This window comes from Dipodomys merriami, unplaced genomic scaffold (assembly GCF_024711535.1).
Source record: "Dipodomys merriami isolate MVZ:Mamm:240054 unplaced genomic scaffold, mDipMer1.0.p SCAF_70, whole genome shotgun sequence".
Taxonomy (NCBI): Eukaryota; Metazoa; Chordata; class Mammalia; order Rodentia; family Heteromyidae; genus Dipodomys; species Dipodomys merriami.
In genome coordinates, this window is record NW_027206291.1 from 2,349,965 (window position 1) to 2,371,697 (window position 21,733).

Genomic DNA, 21,733 nt, shown 5'->3' on the forward strand with positions numbered 1-21,733 from the left:
TGGTGGTCATGGGGCTTGAACTCAGGCCTGGGCTCTGTCCCTGTGCTCTTCAGCTCAAGGCGAGTGCTCTACCGTTTGAGCCACAGCGCCACTTCTGGTTTTCTAGTGGTTTATTGGAGATAAGGGTCTCATGGACGCCGGGCGCTGGTGGCTCACGCCTGTAATCCTAGCTACTCAGGAGGCTGAGATCTGAGGATCGCGGTTCAAAGCCAGCCCGGGCAGGAAAGACCATGAGACTCCAATCTCCAATAAACCACCAGAAAACTGGAAGTGGCGCTGTAGCTCAAGTGGTAGAGCGCTCACCTTGAGCTGTAAGAGCTGAGGGACAGCGCCCAGGCCCAGAGTTCAAGCCCCACGACCGACAAAAAAAAAAAAAGAGTCTCATGGACTTTCCTGCCCAGGCTGGCTTTGAAATGTGATCCTCAGATCTCAGCCTCCTGAGTAGCTAGGATGACAGGCATGGGCCACCGGCTCCCAGCTTTTGCTTCTGACATTTGAGCGGTTCACTGGAGATAAGAGCTTCACAGCCTTTCCTTTCTGGGCGGCCTCCAGCGGCGATCCTCAACTCTCAGCCTCCTGAGTAGCTGCGGTGCCAGGCTTTGGCCAGCCTCTCAGTGCTGAGGCAGGCGGCCTATAGCAGGAAGGGTTTGTCTCTGTGGCCCCATGGTAAGCCCCCCCCCGTACCAGCCCTGCACAGGGTGGTGGAGCGGGGAGCCGGGGGGGGGGCCAGCAGGATGCGTCCACTGCCTGGTGGTCAGCAACTGAAGAGACAAGAGGCAGAGACACAAGTCCCCATGTCACGTCCCCCCAGGCTTAACACTTCCTCCTGCCAAGCGTCCCAGCGCGGGCCAGACCACCGCCCGACCACAGGGCCAGCCCTCGAGCCACAGAGCCGGTGCAGACCACGGGCTGTGTGCTCGGAAACATCGCGCTGCGGTCCGGGTCTGCGCTGCACACCACGCTGTGGCCTGTCCTCCGCTGACACCAGGGAGACCTCAGCGGCTCCGGACGCGTCTCCAGCTTCCGTGAGGAGCATGATTTCCCTCCACCTGGTGTAACCTCGCATGGCGCTGACGGGTGTTTGCATGCATGAGATCGGGCTGGGGCCGGTTGGAGGCCGCGGGGTCCCCTCCCTCTTCCTGTCCCGGCGTGGGGGGCTGTGTGGCCAGCCGTGACCTGCGACCCAGTGGGGCAGCAATGGTGACTCAGCAGAACGGGGGCGGAAGAGGCCCTGGCGGCTGCCGGGCTGGGCTGCAGGACGTGGGGCAGCTGAGGCACGTCATGCGGCCCCCGGACCCCCCAGCTCCCCCAACCCCCACCTGCCCGGCGCCCATCCCGGACCCCCCAGCTCCCCCAACCCCCACCTGCCCGGCGCCCATCCCGGAGCCCCCCAGCTCCCCCAACCCCCACCTGCCCAGCGCCCATCACGTGCCCTCGAGGTGCCCGGCCAGGCTGTGCCCGTCCCTGGGGCGGCCGGCTAGGGCCACCCCGGCCCTGCAGCCAGCATCTTCCCCAAGCCCTGGGGTTTTGAGGGGTGTGTAGGTTAGAGGTGACATCTTTTGTTTTTGTCGGGCATGGGGCTTGAACTCTGGGCCTGGGCGCTGTCCCTCAGGTCTTCAGATCCAGGGGAGCGCTCTACCACTGGAGCCACAGCGCCACTTCAGAGACATGTTTTTTGGGAGAGAGGATGGGGTCATCAGAAGTGAAGGAACAGGGCTGTGCCTGTGTATATGTGTATCTATGTGTGTGCCTGTGGGTGGGTGTGTCTGTGCATGTGTTATGTGCCTGTATGTGTGTCTGTGCACCTGTGCCTGTCTATGCACCTGTGTGCATGTCTGTGTCTGTGCCTTGTGTGCACATCTGTGTGCATGCATGCCTGTGTGCGTGTGCGCATGCGTGCCTGTGTGCATGTCTATGTGTCTGTGCCTTGTGTGCACGTGTCTGTGCGCATCTGTGTGTGTGTGTGTGTGTGTGTGTGTGTGTGTGTGTGTGTGTGTGTGTGTGTGTGTGTATGTCCTGGGTGCTGTCCTCTGCCTTTTGGGCTCAAGGCTGGAGCTCTACCATTTGGGCCAAGCTCCACGTGGGCCCCAGGAACCCCCTGCCCCCTCCAGGCAGCTTTCTTTCCTTCTGGCCTGGAGGCCTCTGTTCCTTGCTGCACCCCAGCCTAGGGCCCAGGGCTCCGAGGGAGGATCCTCTGGTGCGCACACAGCCTCCCTGCGGGCCCCAGAGCTGGCACAGGGCCCGGCCTCCATGGGGCGCTGACAGGACACAGCCGCCCGGTCCTGGTGCCTGGTGTGAAGGGCACAGCGGGGCTGGCAGGGGGCCGCGGGCCCTCCGGCCTGTGCGCGTCCTGGTGCCATCCCGGCACTGCAAGGGAAAAGCTGAGCAAAGTGTCTGCACCCCAGGGAGCAGAGAGCAGGAGAAGGAGGTTCAAGGCCGACCCCACGTCACAGGGCATGGCGGGGACGCCTGCCCCGTCACGCAGCCCACACTGGACACTGCTGGGCAGGGCTGGAGCCCGGGTGGGGGCTGGGGCACAGCAGAGCCCGGTGGCCACTTGCTCTCAGGGCACAGCTGCATCCACGTCACAAAGCGCAGGCACCCAGGACCCCGCCCAACGCTTTATTGCTTTCGAGTCAGGTTTGGGGGTCCCCACGGCTGGGCCCCCAGGTGTCTGGGGCCCAGGGCTCCCAGACAAGGCACTGGCCGGTTTGGGGGTGAGGGGCCGGGCCCTGGGTTGGGGACAAGGCACCTTCAACAGGGAGGTCTTTTCCCAGAGGGGAACTGAACACATTGACACTTTGAGGGGGGGTCCCCAGAAACAAGCCAGACCCCAGTCAGGCAAGGGCCCCTCCCCCCAACACTAGCTGTCACCCCACAAAGGCCCAGATGTCCACAGTCTCCTGAAGCCAGCAGGGGTCCAGGTGCTCTGTGTGCAGGACGGGAGTGGGGGGCAGCATTTTGTGGTGTCCAGGGTGGTCTGGGGGGGCAGCGTCTTGGGGTGTCCAGGGCAGTTTGGGGGGCAGCATCTTGGGGTGTCCAGAGCAGTCTGGGGGGCAGCATCTTGGGGTGTCCAGGGCGGTCTGGGGGGCAGCGTCTTGGGGTGTCCAGAGGAGTCTAAGGGGAGCAGGGAGAGGAGGGCAGAGGTGGGGGGAGAGGAGGAGGGGAAGTGTTGCTGGTTCCCTCCAGGGACCAGCTGTCCCCAGAAACTCAGACAAAACATCTTCCTTCTGCGTCTGCAGCCGCTCAGCCCTGGGTCGGAGGCCGGGGGGCGCCCCAAGTTCCAGCCTCTCCCTCTCCACCAGCCGCCAGCCTCCTGCACGCTCTCAGCCTCTCCCTGGCCCAGGGCCCCGCCCCCGTGACCTGGCCCACCAGCCACACCCACCAGTCACGCCCACACTACCGGCCCCACCCACCTGTGCTGGCCACGCCCCGGCGGCCTGCCAGGCCACACCCACAGGGAAGACCCCGAGTACTCGGGACCCCTCAGCTGACCCAGGCCCTGGACACAGGGATCCTTGCAGACCAGAGCCAGAGAGCCTGGGGAGGGACAGGCCGCAGGCCGTGCACCCCAGGATGCCTGAGGGCCCCCCCAGCATACGGGCTAGGACAGCCGGTGGCCACCTGGCATCTGGTACACACCTGTGGCCTCCGAACTTGGGAAACAGGATGGCAACTCCCCTCCTAGCTGCAAAGAGCGGCCCTGGGGCATCCTGGGCTCTCCCTGTCCCCACATCCAGGCCCCGGGGTGCCCTGAGCAGGCCGGCGCTGACTGCTGATGCGAGCTGCTGGGGAGGTCTGTGTCTCTGGTCCAGGTGTTCTCAGGAGACCCCAGGCAGGGACAGAGGATGTGGAGGGAGCAGAGCACGGGACGGCAGGGACCTGGCCACCACTGCGGAGTGAAGGCCCCACCACACCTGCTTTTCCCACCAGGATGAACACAACACCGAAGAAATGGCTCAGAAACCCATGAAGAGCGGGTACCAAGGGCCACACTGCAATCCCTGCTGCTCAGGAGGCTGAGGCTCCAGGATCACAGTTGGAGCCAGTTGGCCAGCAGGAAGCCAGGCTGGAGGAAGAGACTCCGAGGAGACCAGGAGTGCATGCCCAGTGCCAGCATCTGCCTGGTCCCGGGCTGCACAGTGGGAGGGATGAAGCCGATGCCACGTGGTGTCACTCGTGGAGATGGGGTGGAGCTGGCGGCCACCGCAGGGAGGGGCTCCTCCTGACAGGGAGCAGACACTGACTCCAGAGTCCTGAAAGCATGTCTCCAAAACCGCAAACATAAACCACAGTGGCACTGCTTCTCTGCTGGCCAGGCCCGCTGGCCGCACCTGCCCAGCTCCAGTCCACCCACACCAGGATGGGCAAAGACTGTGTGGGCTCCTCAAGGCTTCCATTGCTACACTGCAGATAATCCACAGTGACCAGAGAGCTGCAGCCCAGCCATGCCGTGCCCCAAAGCTAATGTGCAGTCCAAAGTCCAGTTTTCAGGGCAGGAGGCAAAAGAAGAAAGGAGGAGGAGGAGAAAAAAGGCTGCACAGAAGAAGAAGAAGAAGAAGAAGAAGAAGAAGAAGAAGAAGAAGAAGAAGAAGAAGAAGAAGAAGAAGAAGAAGAAGAAGAAGAAGAAGAAGAAGAAGAAGAAGAAGAAGAAGAAGAAGAAGGAAGAAGAAGAAGAAGAAGAAGAAGAAGAAGAAGAAGAAGAAGAAGAAGAAGAAGAAGAAGAAGGAGAAGAAGGGCTGCATCCAAGATAGAAAAGACTCTTGGTAAGCAGGCACTGTTGGCTCACGCCTGTCACCCTAGCAATTCAGAAGGACGAGATCTGAGGGCCATGGTTCAAAGCCAGTGCAGGCAGGTAGTAAAGCCATGAGACTTCTATCTCTACTGAATCACCAGAAAACCAGAAGTGGCGCTGCGGCTCACAGTGCTAGAGCGCTCGCCTTGCGCTGAAGAGCACAGGGACAGCGCCCAGGCCCAGAGTTCAGGCCCCACGACCAAAAACAAACAAACAAACAAAAAAACAACTTGGAGCTGGCTCTTGCCAGTGCTTTCCCCAAGGAGACCTAAGTCACTCTGCAGCCCAGAATGATGCTATTGTTTGCATGGTGGCCGTTGGGAAGCAGGAGGATCGTGAGTTCCAGGCGGGCCTGGGCTGCATAGCAAGATCCTGTCTCCAAAAGAGAGAGAGAGAAACCGAGGGGGTGGGAGTGGCCGGAGCCACGGTGAGCTCAAGCGCAGCCCCAGGCTGAGTGAGCCCTGGAGGCCTTTTGCGCACAGTCTGGCGGGGCAGGGGCAGGGGCTGTGGTATGGACGCCCGGCGGAGCGCGGCCGCCCTGGTGCCCCGTCCTGCGGCCGGGCCCGTGCGGTGGGCTCAGGGCCGGCGGCAGCAGCCGGCCTGGCCGTCGGCGCGCTCCAGCACGCCCAGCATCTCCTCGATGATGGCCTGCAGCGCCCGGCCCAGCTGGCCCGCGTCGTAGGGCTTGCCCAGCGGCGGCACGTGGACGAAGGCGGAGCGCCCGTGGCTCCGGTACAGCGAGGTGTAGTAGGTGAAGTCGCACAGGTACCTGTGGCGGAGGCAGGGCCGGGGGTCGGAGGCCGACGGGGCACGGCCGCCCCCCGAGGTCCACGGCCGCCACGCCCCCGGGCACGAGCGCGGCCCCGCGGGCAGGGCGGCGGGCGGGCGGGCGGGCGGCGCGGGCCCGGGGAAGGCCCGACCGCTCGGACCGACAGCCGGGCTGCCCACGAGACGGAGCTGGCCTGCCAGGCGTGGGCGACCTCGCAGTCTGAGGCCAGCCCCGGAAAGCAGAAGAGCGCTGGCCTCGCCTGCGTGAGGACGCTTCCAGAAAGGGGAGGCCCTCCCTGCCCACAGGGAGACGGGGCAGCCCCAGACCCGGCCCTGGGGTTTGAACTAAGGGCCTTGTGCTGGCCCGCAGGCGCTCTACCGCAGGCCACGCCCTCCGAGGACAAGCCACACCCCAGCAATCAACGGGGCTGCCACGCCCCACCAGGTTGCCACGCCCTCTAAGGACAAGCCACGCCCCACCAGGTTGCCACGCCCTCTAAGGACAAGCCACGCCCCACCAGGTTGCCACGCCCTCTAAGGACAAGCCACACCCCGGCACATCAACCGGGCTGCCACGCCCCGGAAGGGAGCTGCGCTCCAGCCCTCGCCAGGGATTTCCTGAGTTCGAATCCCGCGTGGACCGCGGACTCGGCCCGGAGCCCGCCCGCAGGCCCACTGCGCCCACCTGCCCGCGTCCCTCGAGATGGCCACGGACACGCCGAGCCCCAGCGTGGTCACGCGCTCGCACACGGCGTCCATGTCGATGATGGAGTCGATGCTCTCGGGCCCGTCCTCCACGCAGCACTGCGAGCCCGGCCGGAAGCGGCAGTTGTCCAGGCCCTGGTAGCCTTTGTTGTGCCCGCACTTCTCCAGCGTGACCGCGGTGGCCATGCCCGACACGCCCACGTGTACCACCAGCTGTGTGCGTGCGTGCGTGTGTGAGAGGCTGAGCACGGGCTCAGCGCACACGTGTGCACACGGACTCAGCACACACACACAGGCTCAGCACATGCACACACACACAGGCTCAGCACACACATGTGCTCAGCACACATGCACACACACGCTCAGCACACATGCACGCACATGGGCTCACGAGCACAGCACACATGCATGCCCGGCCCACCTGGGGACTGTGCTTCTCCCACAGCGCGGGGATGAGCTGCTGCACTGTCTGGTACTCCACTGGGATCTCGTACACGTGCAGGTCCACATGGTCCCCCAGGCCCAGCTTCTCCAGCTCCTGGGGAGAAGTGGGGCCACACAGGGTCAGGAGCAACTTCAGGATACGGCGGGGTTCCGGAGCTGTGCCATGCCTCTTGGGGAGCAGGGTACCCCGGCTGGGCCTGGGCATGCACACACATCCCCCCCCCGGGCCTGGGTACGCGCATCCTTCCCCCCCCCCCCGGGCCTGGGCATGCGACCCCCCGGGGCCTGGGCACACGCACCCCCCTCCTCGGGCCTCAGCATGCACCCCCCCCGCCGGGCCTGGGTATGCGCACCACCACCCCCGGGCCTGGGCACCTGCACCCCCCTCCTCAGCCCTCAGCACGTGCACACACACACACACCCCTGGGGCTGGGCACGCACACCACCCCCCCGGGCCTGGGCACGCGCACACACACACACACCCCTGGGGCTGGGCACGCACACCACCCCCCCGGGCCTGGGCACGCGCACACACACACACACCCCTGGGGCTGGGCACACACACCACCCCCCCGGGCCTGGGCACGCGCACACACACCCCTGGGGCTGGGCACGCACACCACCCCCCCGGGCCTGGGCACACGCACACACACTCCTGGGGCTGGGCACCTGCACCCCCCTCCTCAGGCCTGGGCACGCACACACACACCCCTGGGGCTGGGCACGCACACCACCCCCCGGGCCTGGGCACGCGCACACACACACACACCCCTGGGCCTGGGCACGCACACCACCCCCCCGGGGCTGGGCACGCACACCACCCCCCCGGGCCTGGGCACGCGCACACACACACACACCCCTGGGGCTGGGCACGCACACCACCCCCCCGGGCCTGGGCACGCGCACACACACCCCTGGGGCTGGGCACCTGCACCCCCCTCCTCAGGCCTGGGCACGCACACACACACCCCTGGGGCTGGGCACGCACACCACCCCCCGGGCCTGGGCACGCGCACACACACACACACCCCTGGGCCTGGGCACGCACACCACCCCCCCGGGCCTGGGTATGCGCACCACCACCCCCGGGCCTGGGCACCTGCACCCCCCTCCTCAGGCCTCAGCACGTGTACACACACACACACCCCTGGGGCTGGGCACGCACACCCCCCCCGGGCCTGGGCACGCGCATCCCCCCTCCTCGGGCCTCAGCACGCCCACCACCACCACCACCACCCTGGGCGCCCCTGGAGCACCCAGCACAGGAGCAGAGAACATGTCACAAAAGGCTGGTGGTCAAACAAGCCCAACTTACACCTGGGCCAGACCAGACAGATGCTCAGCCCTGGGCTGCGCACAGCCGGCCTGGCTCCTTCACGGCCTGTGTATTGCCTTCAGAAAGAGATCGAGGCCAGGAGCCGTCGGATCACGCCTGGCCTCCCAGCCACTCAGGAAGCTGAGATCTGAGAATCTCACGAGACTCTGATCCCCCATGAGCCACCAGAAACCTGGAAGTGGCGCTGTGGCTTGAGGGGGAGTGCTCGCCTTGAGCTGAAGAAGCTCAGAGGCAGCGCCCAGGCCTTGAGTTCAAGGCCCAGGACTGACAGAGACAGCCATCTCCCAGCACCACATCTCTGACTTGGATTGGTTGAGGTGGGGTCTCATGAACTTATCTAAGCTGGCCTTGAACCTGGGCTCATGTGATTTCCCCAGCTGGCCCGGGCGCTGCTGTGGTGCCTAGCTGCACATCCACGGCCTTTGGACTCTGCTCAACCCTGACTGGTAAGGAGCAGATGCGATTTCCAGAAATGCTGAGCCAGCAGCAGGCAGATACCTATCCTTCTAGAACACAGCTGGTCAGCCCTGCATGCCAGGACGGGCTCCAGAGGAGGCCCGGTCCAGGCTGAGGGCTCGAAAGGTCTCGAAAGGCCTTCAGGGGCTGTGTGCTTCAGCCAGGTGCATTCTGTCCCCTACCCAAGCCTGTGGTCCAGGTGTCACCGAGCCCACGGGCCAGGGGGCAGGGACGTGGTGCCATGGTGATTCATGCCTGCTCAGGAGTCTTCGGATGGGCCGAGGCTATCCAGCCTCTCAGGGCCTCTGGGGACAGAGCTGGTGGCCACCAGGGGTCATCCAGAGTTTTTTGTTGTTGTTGTTGTTGTTGTTGGTCGGTCATGGGGCTTGAACTCTGGGCCTGGGCGCTGTCCCTCAGCTCTTCAGCTCAATAAGAGCACTCTACCACTTGAGCCACAGCACCACTTTCTGGTGGTTTATTGAAGAGTCTCACAAACTTTTCTGCCCGGGCTGGCTTTGAACTGGGATCCTCAGATGTCAGCCTCCTCAGTAGCTAGGATGCCAGGCGAGAGCCACCGGAGCCTGGCTGGATCAAAGCCTGGCTGGTTTGGGGTTTTGGCTCTTCTGGCACTGGAGATGCAGGCACTGGAGTCACAGGCGAGGCCTGGCGTGGCCGCTGGGCCCAGCTTCCTCCGCTGCCTTTCTGTGCTGACATCGTGTCTCCAGACAGTGGTGGGCTGCTTCCTTCTCACTTGGGACAGGGGCGGCCGGGTGAGGACAGCAGCAGCCGTGTCCCGAGGCCCCCACAGAGCTGCGGATCTCCAAAGATCGCCACATTGATTTCACTCTGATTTAGATGCAGACGGCAGCGCCTGGGCCCCGGACGGCAGACGGTGGCTTTGTGTGCACGCGGCCTGTGAAGCCTCCTGTCTGACTTGCACAAAGCCACATACACAGGCTTGGGGATCACGCTGCTTCTTTTTGTCTGGGGCTCTGGGGAGCGGGGTGCACGCCAGGTCTGGCCACACTCCATCTCCAGGGCCGCAGCTCCCCCATCCTGCTCCCAGGGTTGCAGGGGGTGGGGAGGGGGTGCAGTGTTTACAGTGCCAGACCTTCAGTTTGGCTTCTCCTCCCTGAGTCTGGGGTGGGCAGGGCACTTTAAATCCGGCCGCTGATGGTGAGGATTAATCGGGGCTGGGCTATGGGCTGATTTATAGGAGGAACCCCCAGCTCTCTCTGCCCTTTGTTCCCTGGTCCCCTTTCCAAAGTCCCAGCTAGGAGGACAGCGGAGGGTCTGGCAGACAGCTGGGAAAGATCCGCCCGTCTCCCCACCTGACCAAAGCCCCTGCCCATCATGAGCAGGGTGCCTTCCGGTTCCTCCTGGTCACAACCAGGCCTGGAGGAACTGGGGAAGCGTGTGGGAAATAAGGAGTGGTTCTGTATTTGAACAACTCCTAGGTAAAAGCCAGTTCAAGGGAGGGTTCCTCGGAACCCCGCCTCTGCAGCCCGGCTGCTGGGTCTCCAGGAGCCGTCCCCGAGGCTCAGGGCCCAGGGTTCCACACCTGTAAAATGGGCATAGCTCCCCCGGCCGCCATGCAGAGTTCCAGCATCGAGACACAAAACCCACAAACGCTTGTCCATGGGTTGTGGTATTTTGGGGGGCCCCAGAGCCTCGGTTACCTGGACGGCAATCCAGCTGGCATTCACAGTGTGCTCCCCGAAAGGGCCGAACCCTAGAACACAGCAGAATCAGCACGTCAGCCATGCCCACCGCCCACAGGTGAGGTGGGGGGGGGTCCCCGCGGCCCTGCTCCCACCGCCTCTCCCCTCCTCCCCTCCAGCTCACCCTGGACAGGCCCCAGAGAAAGTGGCTTGTTCCTCTACATGTCCTCTGGGACGCTGGCCCAGCCCGGGATTGTTTCATCAGTGGCTGGGGGGACGGGGGTCTTGGACTCTGGGATCCGGGTCCCGGAGCCCCGCTCGCGTGAATCTCCCCACCATGCTGCCTGCACCCGGCACTCAGAGGTGCGTCTTGGCCCAGTGGAAGTAGCAGCACAGAGCCTCAGCCCTGCCTGGGCCACACAGAGGGCACGGAGCAGGGACGCCACCGCCTTCTCCTCTCTGATCCTGACAAACCCCTCCGCGTGGCTCCTGCCCCAACCCACTACTCCCGGGCTGAGAGCTAAGGGACAGCACCGGCCCTGAGGTCAGCCTCAGTACCAAAACCTAAACCAAACAGCGCCGGAAGGCGGGCGGGCTGCGGGGATGGGCGCTGGGCCCCGGGGCAAAGGATGATTTAATCACCCCACCGCGGCCTTTCCTGCAACCCCTTCGGGCCCACAGGACCCGTCCCGCCCGCCAGACCTGGCCACCAACTTCCACTGGAACCTGGCAACTGTCCATGTGACCCCCTGGGGGAAGAGGTCAAGGCCCCCCGCAGTGACCCCGCCGCCGGATCATGCCCCCCCCAGAAGCTGACCCCGCGGCCGGATCATGCCCCCCCCAGCTGACCCCGCGGCCGGATCATGCCCCCCCCAGCTGACCCCGCGGCCAGGTCAGGGCGCCCCCAAGCTGACCCCGCGGCCGGATCATGCCCCCCCACGCTGACCCCGCAGCCGGGTCAGGGCACCCCCGCACGCTGACCCCGCAGCCGGATCATGCCCCCCCAAGCTGACCCCGCGGCCAGGTCAGGGCGCCCCCCCCAAGCTGACCCCGCGGCCGGGTCAGGGCGCCCCCCCCACGCTGACCCCGCGGCCGGATCATGCCCCCCCCAGCTGACCCCGCGGCCAGGTCAGGGCGCCCCCAAGCTGACCCCGCAGCCGGATCATGCCCCCCCAAGCTGACCCCGCAGCCGGATCATGCCCCCCCAAGCTGACCCCGCAGCCGGATCATGCCCCCCCAAGCTGACCCCGCAGCTGGATCATGCCCCCCCAAGCTGACCCCGCGGCCGGGTCAGGGCGCCCCCCCACGCTGATCCCTGGAGGAAGAGGTCAAGGCCCCCCGCGCTGACCCCGCGGCCGGGTCACGGCGCCCCACCCTCGCCGGCGGAAGGGGCCCGGGGAGGCGGAGCTCGGCGCCCGGAATGAGTCGGTCTTGGGAGTCGGTGACAGTCGGCGCCGGGCTCGGCTGCCCACGGCCGGGCAGCACCGTCCCGGGAACCCCGGCCCCACGGCCCGGAACCGCTCCGCGTCCACGCAACCCCGGGAGCGGAGGCCGCTCCTCGGTCCCCGGGAGGCTTCCGGCCCGCAGGTCGGCCCTCGGCCCCGGGGCGGGGACGGCAGCGGCTCGGGGAAGCTCCGCGCCCGTCCCAGAGCTCCGGCCCGGGCCGCGCGGGGCTCCTGCCGGCCGTGACATCCGCCCAGCCGGGGGCCGCTCGGCGCACCGGCCCCGTCCACCGCGTCGGCCCCGGCCCGGCCCGGCTCCCGGCCGCCACGCACCGGTCACCACCACCGCCTTCCTGGGCTGTTCCATGGCCGGCCGGTTGCGCCTCCGACCCGCAGGTTAACCGACTGGCCCGGCCCGGGCCGCCGCCGTCGGGGCGCCGCCAAGCCCAGGCCCCGCCCCGGCTGGCCCCGCCCACGGCTGGCCCCGCCCCGGCGGGCGCTCGGCGTGCGCGCCACCCAGGCCCCGCCCCCTGCCGGGCGCCGGGCGCGCGCGCCCCCGCTAGCAGCCAGACCCTGCCTGGCTCGGCTGCGAGCCCGGGCCCCGCCCACTGCGTCGCTCAGCGTGCGCGCCCCCGCCGAGGCCAGGCCCTGCCCCTCGTCGCCCGCGGGACGCGCGCGTCCTGACTGGTTTCCCGGCTCGGGCCCCCTCCCCGGAGCCCGAGTCGCTCCCCGCGGCTCCTCCCGCCCGGCCGCCGCCCCGCGCGTCCTTCGCCGGCGGGGCGGGCTCTCCACGCGCTTCCGCGGGTCCCTGACCAACGCGAGCGTCCCGTGCCGGGACTCCCCGCGGAACACTGGAAGAAAACAGCCTCTGCTGTGTCCTTGGAGACCGGCTTGGACCTGGGCCTCGACGTGACGGTGTCCCGGGACACCGGGGAAGGAAGCCCGCCCCAGCCCCCAAGGCCCGGGGCGGAGCGGCTCCGGGGACAATCGGAGCCATCTGCGCGGGACGCGGGGTCGGACCCGAGGAAACCTCGCCTTGGGGTCTGGAGCCCCACGCCGGGCCGCCGGCCGTCCCCACCCGCGGCCCTCATCACAGCCCGATCCGCGCTGGATGGAGAACTTCCCGAACGAACGGCCCCAAAACGTTCCCGAACACAGACGCTTTCGGGCCTCAGTCCCTAAAGGCGGCAGAGTGGCGACTGCTCACAACGCCCACCGCGCTGTGCCGGGCTCCCGGCCACCCCGAGGCAGCCCCGGCCCAGGCGAGACCCTGCGTTGTGTCATAATGTCTGGCGGACGAATCAGCTCGAGGATGCCATAGCAAACACCGGTGGACCAATCAGCCTGCGGATACCATAGGAAATGGTAGACCAATCCGCATGCAGCTACCACACTAAGTGCGTGACGGGCCAATCAGTGTGCACAAAGCATCCACTGTCTGGTGGACGAGGTGGAAACGGTGCTGGAAGCCCGCGGAGTCCGGCGCCGAGCGCTAGGCCGGGCGCTGGTGCGCATGCCTGTGATCCCAGCCACTCAGGAAAGCGCAAGGCGCCCGCAGAGCGCCCGCAGAGCGCGGGAGGCGGCGCCGCGGCTCAAGTCGCAGGGAAGGGCTGGGAAGGAGGCTCGGCGGTGGAGTGCTCCTCCAGCATGCGTGGGGCCCAGGGTTCGATTCCACAGCCCCACACGCAGAAAAAGCCGGGAGTGGCTCTGTGGCTCCAGTGGTGGAGCGCTAGCCTTGGGCCAGAAGCTCAGGGACAGCGCCCAGACCCAGAGTTCAAGCCTAGGACTGGACAAAGAAAGAACTAAAGAGTGCAGGGACAGCGCCCCTAACAGAAAGCCGCCCCCCCCCCAGGGCTGGCCTCGAACCCCGACGCTCCTGACCTCTGCCCCCGACTTAATTTTCCTCAAGGAGTATTTCTTCGTTGGCTAGGTGCAAAGGAATTTAAACAACAGAACACCAGGAGCCCCTTTTATCACGCAGGTGAGAGCGATCCCCTCAGGAATCAGCGCCTTGGCCAGCTGGCCCTTGTTTGGGGGCAGGGCTGGCGATGGGCCGGACGGCCCGGTTTCCAACACCTCCCAGCAGCACGGAGAGACGCTGGCCTTTGCTGACGCCACCTGGGGCACACAGGCTCAAGGAACAGGGAAGGACAGGGCTGGAGCGTCAGGTGCAGCTGGATCCAGGACCCGGTCCAGCCCGGTGACTCACAGGAGCCGGGCACGAGGCGATGTTTGTATCTGACTCATCCCTGCCTGGAGTTGGGGCGGAGGGGGGTGGTGCGGTGCAGGATCCCTGACAGCCTAAAATATAAGCCAAGCAAATCGGCCCACTCTGGCGTCTAAAGTTAGCTGGGAGGCTCGGGTCCGGGCTCGCTGCCTGCCGCGGCGGGAGTCGTGCTGGCAAAGCAGGGCCACATACGGGGGTCCAGTGCAGGAGGTGTTTACGTGGGCTCCTCTAGCTGCTCAAGTGGAGTAAGTGACACAACTTTTAGCACCCAGGATGTAGTTCAGTGGCTAGACCATGTGCCCCGAATGAGAAAGAGCCCTGCGTTCCATCCCCAGTACTGAAACTAAACCTCCTTGGAAATAAGTGGAAAGTCAAGAGGGTTCGGCTTCAGGTACCGCTGGGTCCAGGAGCCTGGGCCCTCCAGTCTCACTCCACCAAACAGCTTCGCTCCATCAGATTTCTGCAGAAAGCTCGGACCCGATGGCACTGGGCTTCCCCGTCTCATCTGAGCAGCCCATGACCTGCCTCGGGGTCCTGGTCTGGCCGGTGGAACTGGCCTTGTCGGGACCCCAGCACCTCCTTCACGGAATCCCTGCCCCGGGGCACGGCGAGCTCTCCCCGAGGCGGGAGGATGCGGAGTTCCAGGCCGGCCTGGCCCGGGCTAGCAGGAGAGGTCCCTCTCAGAGGCCTGGCCTCCCCGCAAAACAGAACAAAGACTCCGAAGCTGCAGTGACGGGGACTGGCCACTGGGGGTCACCCTCGCAGAGGCTTCGGGTCCCTTTGAGCCAAAGGCTTTCCACGTAGAAAAGTCTAGCAAAGTCCTACCAGGGAGGCAGAGGGACTTCCTCCCCCCGCAGTGGCTCCCCTGCCCTCATCCATCCTCTGAGGCACCCGGAGGTCCCCCGAGGCTCACCTCCAACTCTGCCATCCCCTTGGTGAGCCCTGACCTGCCGGTCAGGGGCGTCCCCCCCAGGGCCACCTGCATCCTGTGACCCGTTATCCTGCTCTTGGGTCTTTCTCAGCCCTCAGGAACCCATTCGACCACAGGGTGGGGGGAAGGGCCCCAGGGACGGGTCCTGGGCTGGGACAGGTGGGACCAGGGGAGCAGATGGTCAGCCCCGGACCCTGGGCTGAGGACGCCCGCCTCCCCCACCTCATCTGCTCACTAAACCCTGCGGGGACCCACCTGCCTTGTCCCAGAACCTCGTCGCCAGGGATTCCCAGTGTCCCCTCCTGAGTGATCCCGGGGCGGGGGTCCGCAAGGGGCTCCGGAGGCCAGGCAGCTGCAGGCGCCCCTGGGCCTCCCCGGTTTCGCTCCCTCCGGTGTGTGTGCGGGGCAGGACCCCAAGGCCTGGGCGCTGCCACTGAGCGCTTTTGCTCAAGGCTGGCGCCCTACCGCTTGGGCCACAGCTCTGCTCCCCGCTTTTTGCTGGTCGATTGGACAGCAGGGTCTCAGGGTCTTTTCCTGCCAGAGGCCCCGGATGAGGGGCACTACCGAAGCCCGACTGCAAGGCCGAGTGCGGGGAGACACAATGGCCCCGAGCAGCCCCCCAGGTCGCGGGGTGTCACCAGTACTTCTGGGGGCCCCACCCCCAGGTCGCGGGGTCACCAGCACATCTGGGGGCCCCACCCCCAGGTCGCGGGGTCACCAGCACATCTGGGGGCCCCACCCCCAGGTCGCGGGGTGTCACCAGCACATCTGGGGGCCCCACCCGCCCAAGGCCTCGTCCTGGCCAGAGGACTCGGCAGATCCTCCCCCCGGGCTGGGTCGCACAGCCTCGCAGACCCCCGACACCCCCGGGCCGGTCCCGGGGCGCAGGGGGCGGCGGGCCTGGCCGCCTGGACCCCCGCACAAAGCCCTGCGGGGCCCGCGTTCGCTCTCAGCGGCTTGTTACCCCCCGACTACAACAGCACAACAATAATACAAGGAAAATTCCAGAAATGAAAGGAGACTTTGAAGCGGGCGGCCCCGCCCCGGAGGGCAACTCCCTAAACTGCGCACGCGCGCGCTTGCGCGTCCTTACCCACAATGCCCCCGAGCCGGCGCGCGCGGCTCTTCCGCCTTTGGCATCATCGCCGGCTCACTTTACGGCCCGGCGCACTTTACGGCTCTCCGCCTCGTTTCTCCCGGCCGGAAACCCGGTCTATGCCCCGCCCTCCTCCTCGGCGATTGGCTCTCCGTCTCGCGAGCCCCACACTGACTGGCTCGCGTGGCTGCCACTCCTTTTCGGCCTAGTGGCGCGTAACGCGGCGGCGGCGAGCCGCGGGAGCCAGAGCGGTGAAAGTGGCCGGGCCGCCCGGACCGCGCCGGCGACATGGTGAGGGCGAGGCGGCGCCGGCGGCCCGGGCCGCGCAGGGTCGCGGCGCTGGCGGACGCTCGGGCGGCGCCGGGGGGCGGGGCGGCCGCGTGAGCCCCGCCCCCCGCCGGAGGCGGGGAAACGGAGGCGGGGGCCTCGGCGGCCTCCGCGCGGGGCGGGCGGCGCGGCGCGGGGCCCGCCGGGGTTCGAGGCGGGCGCTCTGCCGCCCGAACCCCCGCGCGCTTCCCGGTGGTTGTGGGGACGGACGTCTCGGCCTGCCCTGCCCGGGCTGGCTTCGAACCGCCGTCCAGACCTCAGCCGCCGCAGCCTGGGAGGCCTCGCCCGGCGCCCCGGCCCGTGACCCCCGCGGCGCCGCCCCCCGGGGCCCGGCCTCGGCCCTCGGCCCTCCGGGGTGCGAGTAGTCATTTCCCCGGCCCTGGGTAAGGGCCGCGCCCGGCCGGGGCTGACTGTCTTGCCCGGGAGACCGTAAACAGGGTAATTAGAGGCCGGCCGGGGCCTCCCCCGGATCCGAGCCGGTGTCCCGCGCCGCTGAGGCCCGCGGGTGGAGGGCAGCCCGGCGCGGGCAGCCGGCGGCCCAGCCAGCGGTGCGGCCCTTGGAGTGGCTCGAGTCCTTCCCGCCGCGTTGTGCCCTCGTGAGGGCTCCGGGCTCAGGCTTCCCAGCTGCGCTGCCCGGAGGTGGGCACACGTCTCCCAGAGGGAGAGGCCGCCTGACCTCCGCAGGCCCAGCCGTGCCCCTGGCCCGCGTCTCACACCCCTGCTGCGTCTGGGGTCCAGGGTGTCCCCTCCCCCCAGGCTCCACAGGAAGAAAGCAGGTCAGCTGGGGTCAGGACCCCACTTGCTAGAAGGCCTTCTAGCAAGCTGTGCGCAGGATGTGGCTCAGTGCCGGCTTCCTGCCGACCTGGGCCTGGTGCTGAGCCTCTCAGAGGATCTGGGGGTGGACGGTCCCCTCCCGGGCCTGCCCTGGGCAGTCCAGGGCCAGGAGCTGCCGGCGAGGCGGAAGGGCCACCTGGAGCTGCAAAGCCTCAGCCTCGGCCTCCACCCAGCACCCAGAGGCGAACTGGACCCTCAGTAAAGATTCTGTTCTTCACCCGGCTTGTGTCACAGCTGGGCTTTCTGGAACCTTCCTGAGTCTGGCCTAGGGGCCCAGCTCACACATGGCTCCCACAAGCTGGGCTGGGTTTCTGTCCTGCATCCTCACCTCCACCTGGCAGGGTTCAGCCTGGGCAGGGGAGGGTTCCGGTGTGGAGCCTAGGGGCAGCTGCCACCCTGGTGTAGATGGCTCCTGGGTTCCATGGGGTAGATGAAGACACCGAGGTGCTGGGGGCCGTGGGAGGCAGCCGGGCACTGGTTACAAGGAGTGGGCCTGGGGCCTGCTGGTGTCCAGACCTATCACCTTGTAACACCAGTGGGGAGTCCCCACACCCAGGTGCACGCGTGGCACTGTCTGATGGCTTTCTGTGGCACTGCGGATGGGGGGGACATGGGACAGAAGGGACAGTGACTGTGGAGCCCCTCCTCCCCCTGGCTGGCGTCTAGCACCGGGTGGGTGCAGCCTGGAGCTGGGCTGGCCCTGACCCCTGTCTCCTTGCAGCTGCCCCTGTCCTTGCTGAAGACAGCTCAGAACCACCCCATGGTGAGTGGGAGCCCTTCCGCATGTCCCTCCACGGCCCGGCCTGGGGCCCCGGGCACAGCCCACTACCCTCTACCACCCTCTCTCTCCTGCAGCTGGTGGAGCTGAAGAATGGGGAGACGTACAATGGACACCTGGTGAGCTGCGACAACTGGATGAACATCAACCTGCGGGAGGTGATCTGCACGTCCCGGGTGAGCATGCGTGTGCGTGTGTGTGTGTGTGATCTGCAGGTCCTGGGTGAGTGCGCGTGCATGTGTGATCTGCAGGTCCCAGGTGAGTGTGTGTGTGTGTGTGTGTGTGTGTGTGTGTGTGTGTGATCTGCAGGTCCAATGTGAGCCTGTGTGTGTCTGTGTGATCTGCAGGTCCCAGGTGAGCATGCGTGTGCGTGTGTGCGTGTGTGTGTGTGTGTGATCTGCAGGTCCCAGGCGTGTGTATGTGTGTGTCTGTGAGCTGCAGGTTCCAGGTGAGCCTGTGTGTGTGTGTGTGTGTGAGCATGTGTTTGTGTGATTTGCAGGTCCCAGGTGAGCGTATGTGTGTGTATGTGTGTGTGTGTGATCTGCAGGTCCCGGGCGTGTGTGTGTGTGTGTGTGTGTGTGTGTGTCTGTGAGCTGCAGGTCCCAGGTGAGCGTGTGTGTGTGTGTGTGTATGTGTGTGTGTGTGTGTGTCTGAGTGATCATCTGCAGGTCCTGGGTGAGCGTGTGTGCATGCGTGCGCACATTGCAGGGGGAGGGTGGGGTGGGAGGAAGGGCAGGGTGGCCCCATGCTCACATGCCATGCAGCCGGCGTGGGTCACAGCCGTGGCTTGGTGTACGGGTGTTGGAGTGTTGCGGGGTCTGGGCTCCTGTGTGGCCCTTGGGTGAGGAGTGCGCAGTGCCGTGCCCCTGGTGCTCAGTGCTGCCCACAGTGCAGACCCGGGGCCGAGGTCGGGCACCTGCTGACTGAGGGCCTGGCGCATGGCAGGATGGGGACAAGTTCTGGCGCATGCCCGAGTGCTACATCAGGGGTAGCACCATCAAGTACCTGCGCATCCCTGACGAGATCATCGACATGGTGAAGGAGGAGGTGGCGGCCAAGGGCCGAGGGCGCGGCGGCCTGCAGCAGCAGAAGCAGCAGAAGGGCCGGGGCCTGGGCAGTGCAGGCCGAGGTAGGTGAGGGATGAATGAGGTGGGGGCACCACTGGCCGGCATGCCAGGATCCGGCCACGCCTCCCTGGCGCGGGCTTCGCCCTGCCCCAGGCTTGGTCTCCCTGTGTGGTAAGGGTCGGGCCATAGGCAGCCGTGGGGGCTGGTGGCAGGGACCAGGCCCCGGGGGACAGCGGGGGGCACGTGTCCCATGCTGGGTCTCTCTGACCCACGGTCCAGTCCCAGGGTGCTCCTCACGTCAGGGACAGGAGCACTGCAAGGTGGGGCTCGTGTCCCCCGTGGAGGCTGAGCGTGGGGCAACCTTGGCTGGAGCGCCCTCGCACACCGTGGCTGCCCGGGTGGGGTGCGCCCCCCCCCCCCCGTGGGGAGCCCCCACTCACCGCGCCCCTGCCCACCCCCGGGGGGAGCCCCCACTCACCGCGCCCCTGCCCACCCCCGGGGGGAGCCCCCACTCACCACGCCCCTGCCCACCCCCAGGGGGAGCCCCCACTCACCACGCCCCTGCCCACCCCCAGGGGGAGCCCCCACTCACCATGCCCCTGCCCACCTCCTGGGGGAGCCCCCACTCACCACGCCCCTGCCCACTCCCAGGGGGAGCCCCCACTCACCACGCCCCTGCCCACCCCCAGGGGGAGCCCCCACTCACCACGCCTCTGCCCACCCCCAGGGGGAGCCCCCACTCACCATGCCCCTGCCCACCCCCAGGGGGAGCCCCCACTCACCGCGCCCCTGCCCACCCCCAGGGGGAGCCCCCACTCACCGCGCCCCTGCCCACCCCCAGGGGGAGCCCCCACTCACCACGCCCCTGCCCACCCCCAGGGGGAGCCCCCACTCACCGTGCCCCTGCCCACCTCCGGGGGGAGCCCCCACTCACCGTGCCCCTGCCCACCTCCGGGGGGAGCCCCCACTCACCGCGCCCCTGCCCACCCCCAGGGGGAGCCCCCACTCACCACGCCCCTGCCCACCCCCAGGGGGAGCCCCCACTCACCATGCCCCTGCCCACCCCCAGGGGGAGCCCCCACTCACCGCGCCCCTGCCCACCTCCGGGGGGAGCCCCCACTCACCACGCCCCTGCCCACAGGTGTGTTCGGGGGCCGGGGCCGCGGCGGGATCCCGGGCACAGGCCGCGGGCAGCCTGAGAAGAAGCCGGGCAGGCAGGCGGGCAAGCAGTGAGGGCGCCTGGGAGCCTCTGGTGGGAAAGCCCATCTGCACCCACAGGACTAGGGGTCTGGCAAGTTTGTGGGCCCCGTAGCAGTTTCTGGAACGTTCCACACGGGTGTCCGTGGGTGTCTGAGTCCCACTGTGGTGGTGGTCATTCTCCTGTGGGAGCCACTACCTCCTGTGGCCGGCAGGGCCGGGTCTTTATTTTCAGCCGGTACCCCAAGACTGAGCCAGAAGGGTCCCAGTCACCCCAAGTTGCCTTCCACAAGCGCCGGTCCAGCCTGTACCTCCCCCTCTGTGGCAAAATAAAGCATCTATGTTGACTAAAGGGGGGTTGCTTTGCGTATTTATTTAGTGCTGGTGAGCTCAGGGCCTGCATGCTGTCCCTTTTCCCCTCAGGGCTGCTCTACTGTTGGAGCCTCAGCTCCATTTATGGCTTTTCGGTGGCTCTCTGGCTGAGTCTCACGGTGTTTCCTGCCCAGGCTGGCTTTGTGCCGCGATCCTCAGATCTCAGCCTCCTGGGTCCTGGAATTATGAGCTGCCAGTGCAGTGCGTGGTTTTAATTAGACACGGCTGAAAACAAAAAGCTTTCTAAAATCAAAAGCAATGTTTCCCCACCATTATTATAAGTTCGTTCCCTGCCTGCCTCCTTCCCGGAGTGGGGGGGGGGCGCACGTGGGTGTGGGTGTCCCCCGGTCTCAGCACCAGGTTGCGGCCACCCCTGCCCAGCACGGAGGCCTCTGCCTGGCAGGTTCCTGGTTCCAGGTCAGCCTGGGCCTGCCTGGAGCGTCCTGGAGGCCCTGCCTGCCCCCCTGTTTTTGTTGTGGTTGTTGGTCGTGGGGCTTGAACTCTGGGCCTGGGTGCTGTCCCTGCACTCTTCAGCTCAAGGCGAGTGCTCTACCACTTGAGCCCCAGCGCCACTTCTGGTTTTCTGGTGGTTTATTGGAGATCAGAGTCTCATGAACTTTCCTGATCGTGCTTTCTTTGAACCATGATTCTCAGATCTCAGCCTCCTGAGTAGCTAGGATGACAGGCGTGAGCCACCATCCTCAGCCCCTAGAGACAAGGCCCCAGGGCTGGCTCAGGCCCAGGCTAGAGGACCTGAGGATGCAGGTCAGCCTCCCCCCCCCCCCCCCAGGTCCCAGGGGCTGCCTGGGGCCACACACATGGTGTCAGTGCCTGCAGGGGCTGTTCCGGGGAGGTGTGGAGGCCGGGCCAGCCCCTGCCCAGCGCCCATGCAGGGGGAGGGGGTGCTGGGGCCTGCACCGGGCCTCGCAGGTGGTGCCCTGCCCTGTGCCCAGCTCACAGCCTGATGCCACCCGTTGGCCAGGCAGACACCCCACCGAGCCCGGGCTGTGGGAGAGACATGAGGGGGTGGTCAAGGAGGAGGGGGAGGGAGGCTCTGGGCTGGCTCCCTGCACAGCAGGCTGGGTTCAAAGCTCAGCCCCACCCACAGCTGACCTCACCTCCCTCCCTCCCTCCCCCACCGTGTCCCAACCCCAGACGCTGCCCCTCCCCCTGGCCGCCAGGCCCTGGGCCCAGAGGCGGGGGAGCGGGGGGAGGCCCAGGTCTGGCCTGCGTCATCCCAGCCTCCTGTCCCCACCCTGGGCTGCACGCAGGGCTCTGCCCCCTGCCCCAGGACAGC

General features: G+C 66.8%; 3 protein-coding genes across 7 annotated transcripts; 2 read left to right on the plus strand and 1 right to left on the minus strand.

The window, feature by feature from the left end:
* Window positions 1–1,197: 1,197 nt before the first annotated feature.
* Window positions 1,198–4,527, plus strand: LOC138817596 (uncharacterized). The gene is made up of 2 exons (XM_070008057.1): window positions 1,198–1,439; window positions 2,907–4,527. The coding sequence occupies exons 1-2, from the start codon at window positions 1,198–1,200 to the stop codon at window positions 3,901–3,903; spliced, it is 1,239 nt and encodes a 412-aa protein (XP_069864158.1). The 3' UTR covers window positions 3,904–4,527.
* A 332-nt stretch (window positions 4,528–4,859) lies between these two features.
* Window positions 4,860–16,058, minus strand: Pgpep1 (pyroglutamyl-peptidase I). Of its 2 annotated transcripts, none has more exons than XM_070008105.1 (5): window positions 15,859–16,058; window positions 10,184–10,236; window positions 6,690–6,806; window positions 6,249–6,481; window positions 4,860–5,564 (listed from the first exon to the last, which is right to left on the minus strand). In XM_070008105.1, exons 1-5 carry the CDS (start codon window positions 15,906–15,908, stop codon window positions 5,229–5,231), a joined length of 789 nt encoding a protein of 262 aa, XP_069864206.1. In that variant the 5' UTR covers window positions 15,909–16,058; the 3' UTR covers window positions 4,860–5,228. The 2 variants fall into 2 exon arrangements, with proteins under 2 accessions (XP_069864206.1, XP_069864207.1); XM_070008106.1 differs by lacking the exon at window positions 15,859–16,058 and adding an exon at window positions 11,941–12,063 and having other exon boundaries at window positions 5,290–5,564.
* Lsm4 (LSM4 homolog, U6 small nuclear RNA and mRNA degradation associated) lies at window positions 16,058–20,416 on the plus strand. Of its 4 annotated transcripts, none has more exons than XM_070008107.1 (5): window positions 16,058–16,152; window positions 17,744–17,785; window positions 17,878–17,976; window positions 18,746–18,929; window positions 20,009–20,416. In XM_070008107.1, the coding sequence occupies exons 1-5, from the start codon at window positions 16,150–16,152 to the stop codon at window positions 20,098–20,100; spliced, it is 420 nt and encodes a 139-aa protein (XP_069864208.1). In that variant the 5' UTR covers window positions 16,058–16,149; the 3' UTR covers window positions 20,101–20,416. The 4 variants fall into 4 exon arrangements, with proteins under 4 accessions (XP_069864208.1, XP_069864209.1, XP_069864210.1 ...); XM_070008108.1 differs by lacking the exon at window positions 16,058–16,152 and adding an exon at window positions 16,309–16,571; XM_070008109.1 differs by lacking the exon at window positions 16,058–16,152 and adding an exon at window positions 16,597–16,626.
* The last annotated feature ends 1,317 nt before the right edge of the window (window positions 20,417–21,733 follow it).

What these genes read in the sequence shown, in the direction of transcription:
- LOC138817596 (XM_070008057.1), top strand. Translation starts at nt 1,198, where the DNA reads ATGGTGACTCAGCAGAACGGGGGCGGAAGAGGCCCTGGCGGCTGCCGG. An exon ending in GCCCATCACGTGCCCTCGAG is followed by an intron (nt 1,440 to 2,906) that starts GTGCCCGGCCAG and finishes CACAGTCTCCTG; the next exon opens with AAGCCAGCAGGGGTCCAGGT.
- Pgpep1 (XM_070008105.1), bottom strand. Translation starts at nt 15,908, where the DNA reads ATGATGCCAAAGGCGGAAGAGCCGCGCGCGCCGGCTCGGGGGCATTGT. An exon ending in CCGGCTCGGGGGCATTGTGG is followed by an intron (nt 10,237 to 15,858) that starts GTAAGGACGCGC and finishes GCTGTGTTCTAG; the next exon opens with GGTTCGGCCCTTTCGGGGAG. An exon ending in CCAGCTGGATTGCCGTCCAG is followed by an intron (nt 6,807 to 10,183) that starts GTAACCGAGGCT and finishes ACTTCTCCCCAG; the next exon opens with GAGCTGGAGAAGCTGGGCCT.
- Lsm4 (XM_070008107.1), top strand. An exon ending in CAGCTCAGAACCACCCCATG is followed by an intron (nt 17,786 to 17,877) that starts GTGAGTGGGAGC and finishes TCTCTCCTGCAG; the next exon opens with CTGGTGGAGCTGAAGAATGG. An exon ending in AGGTGATCTGCACGTCCCGG is followed by an intron (nt 17,977 to 18,745) that starts GTGAGCATGCGT and finishes GGCGCATGGCAG; the next exon opens with GATGGGGACAAGTTCTGGCG.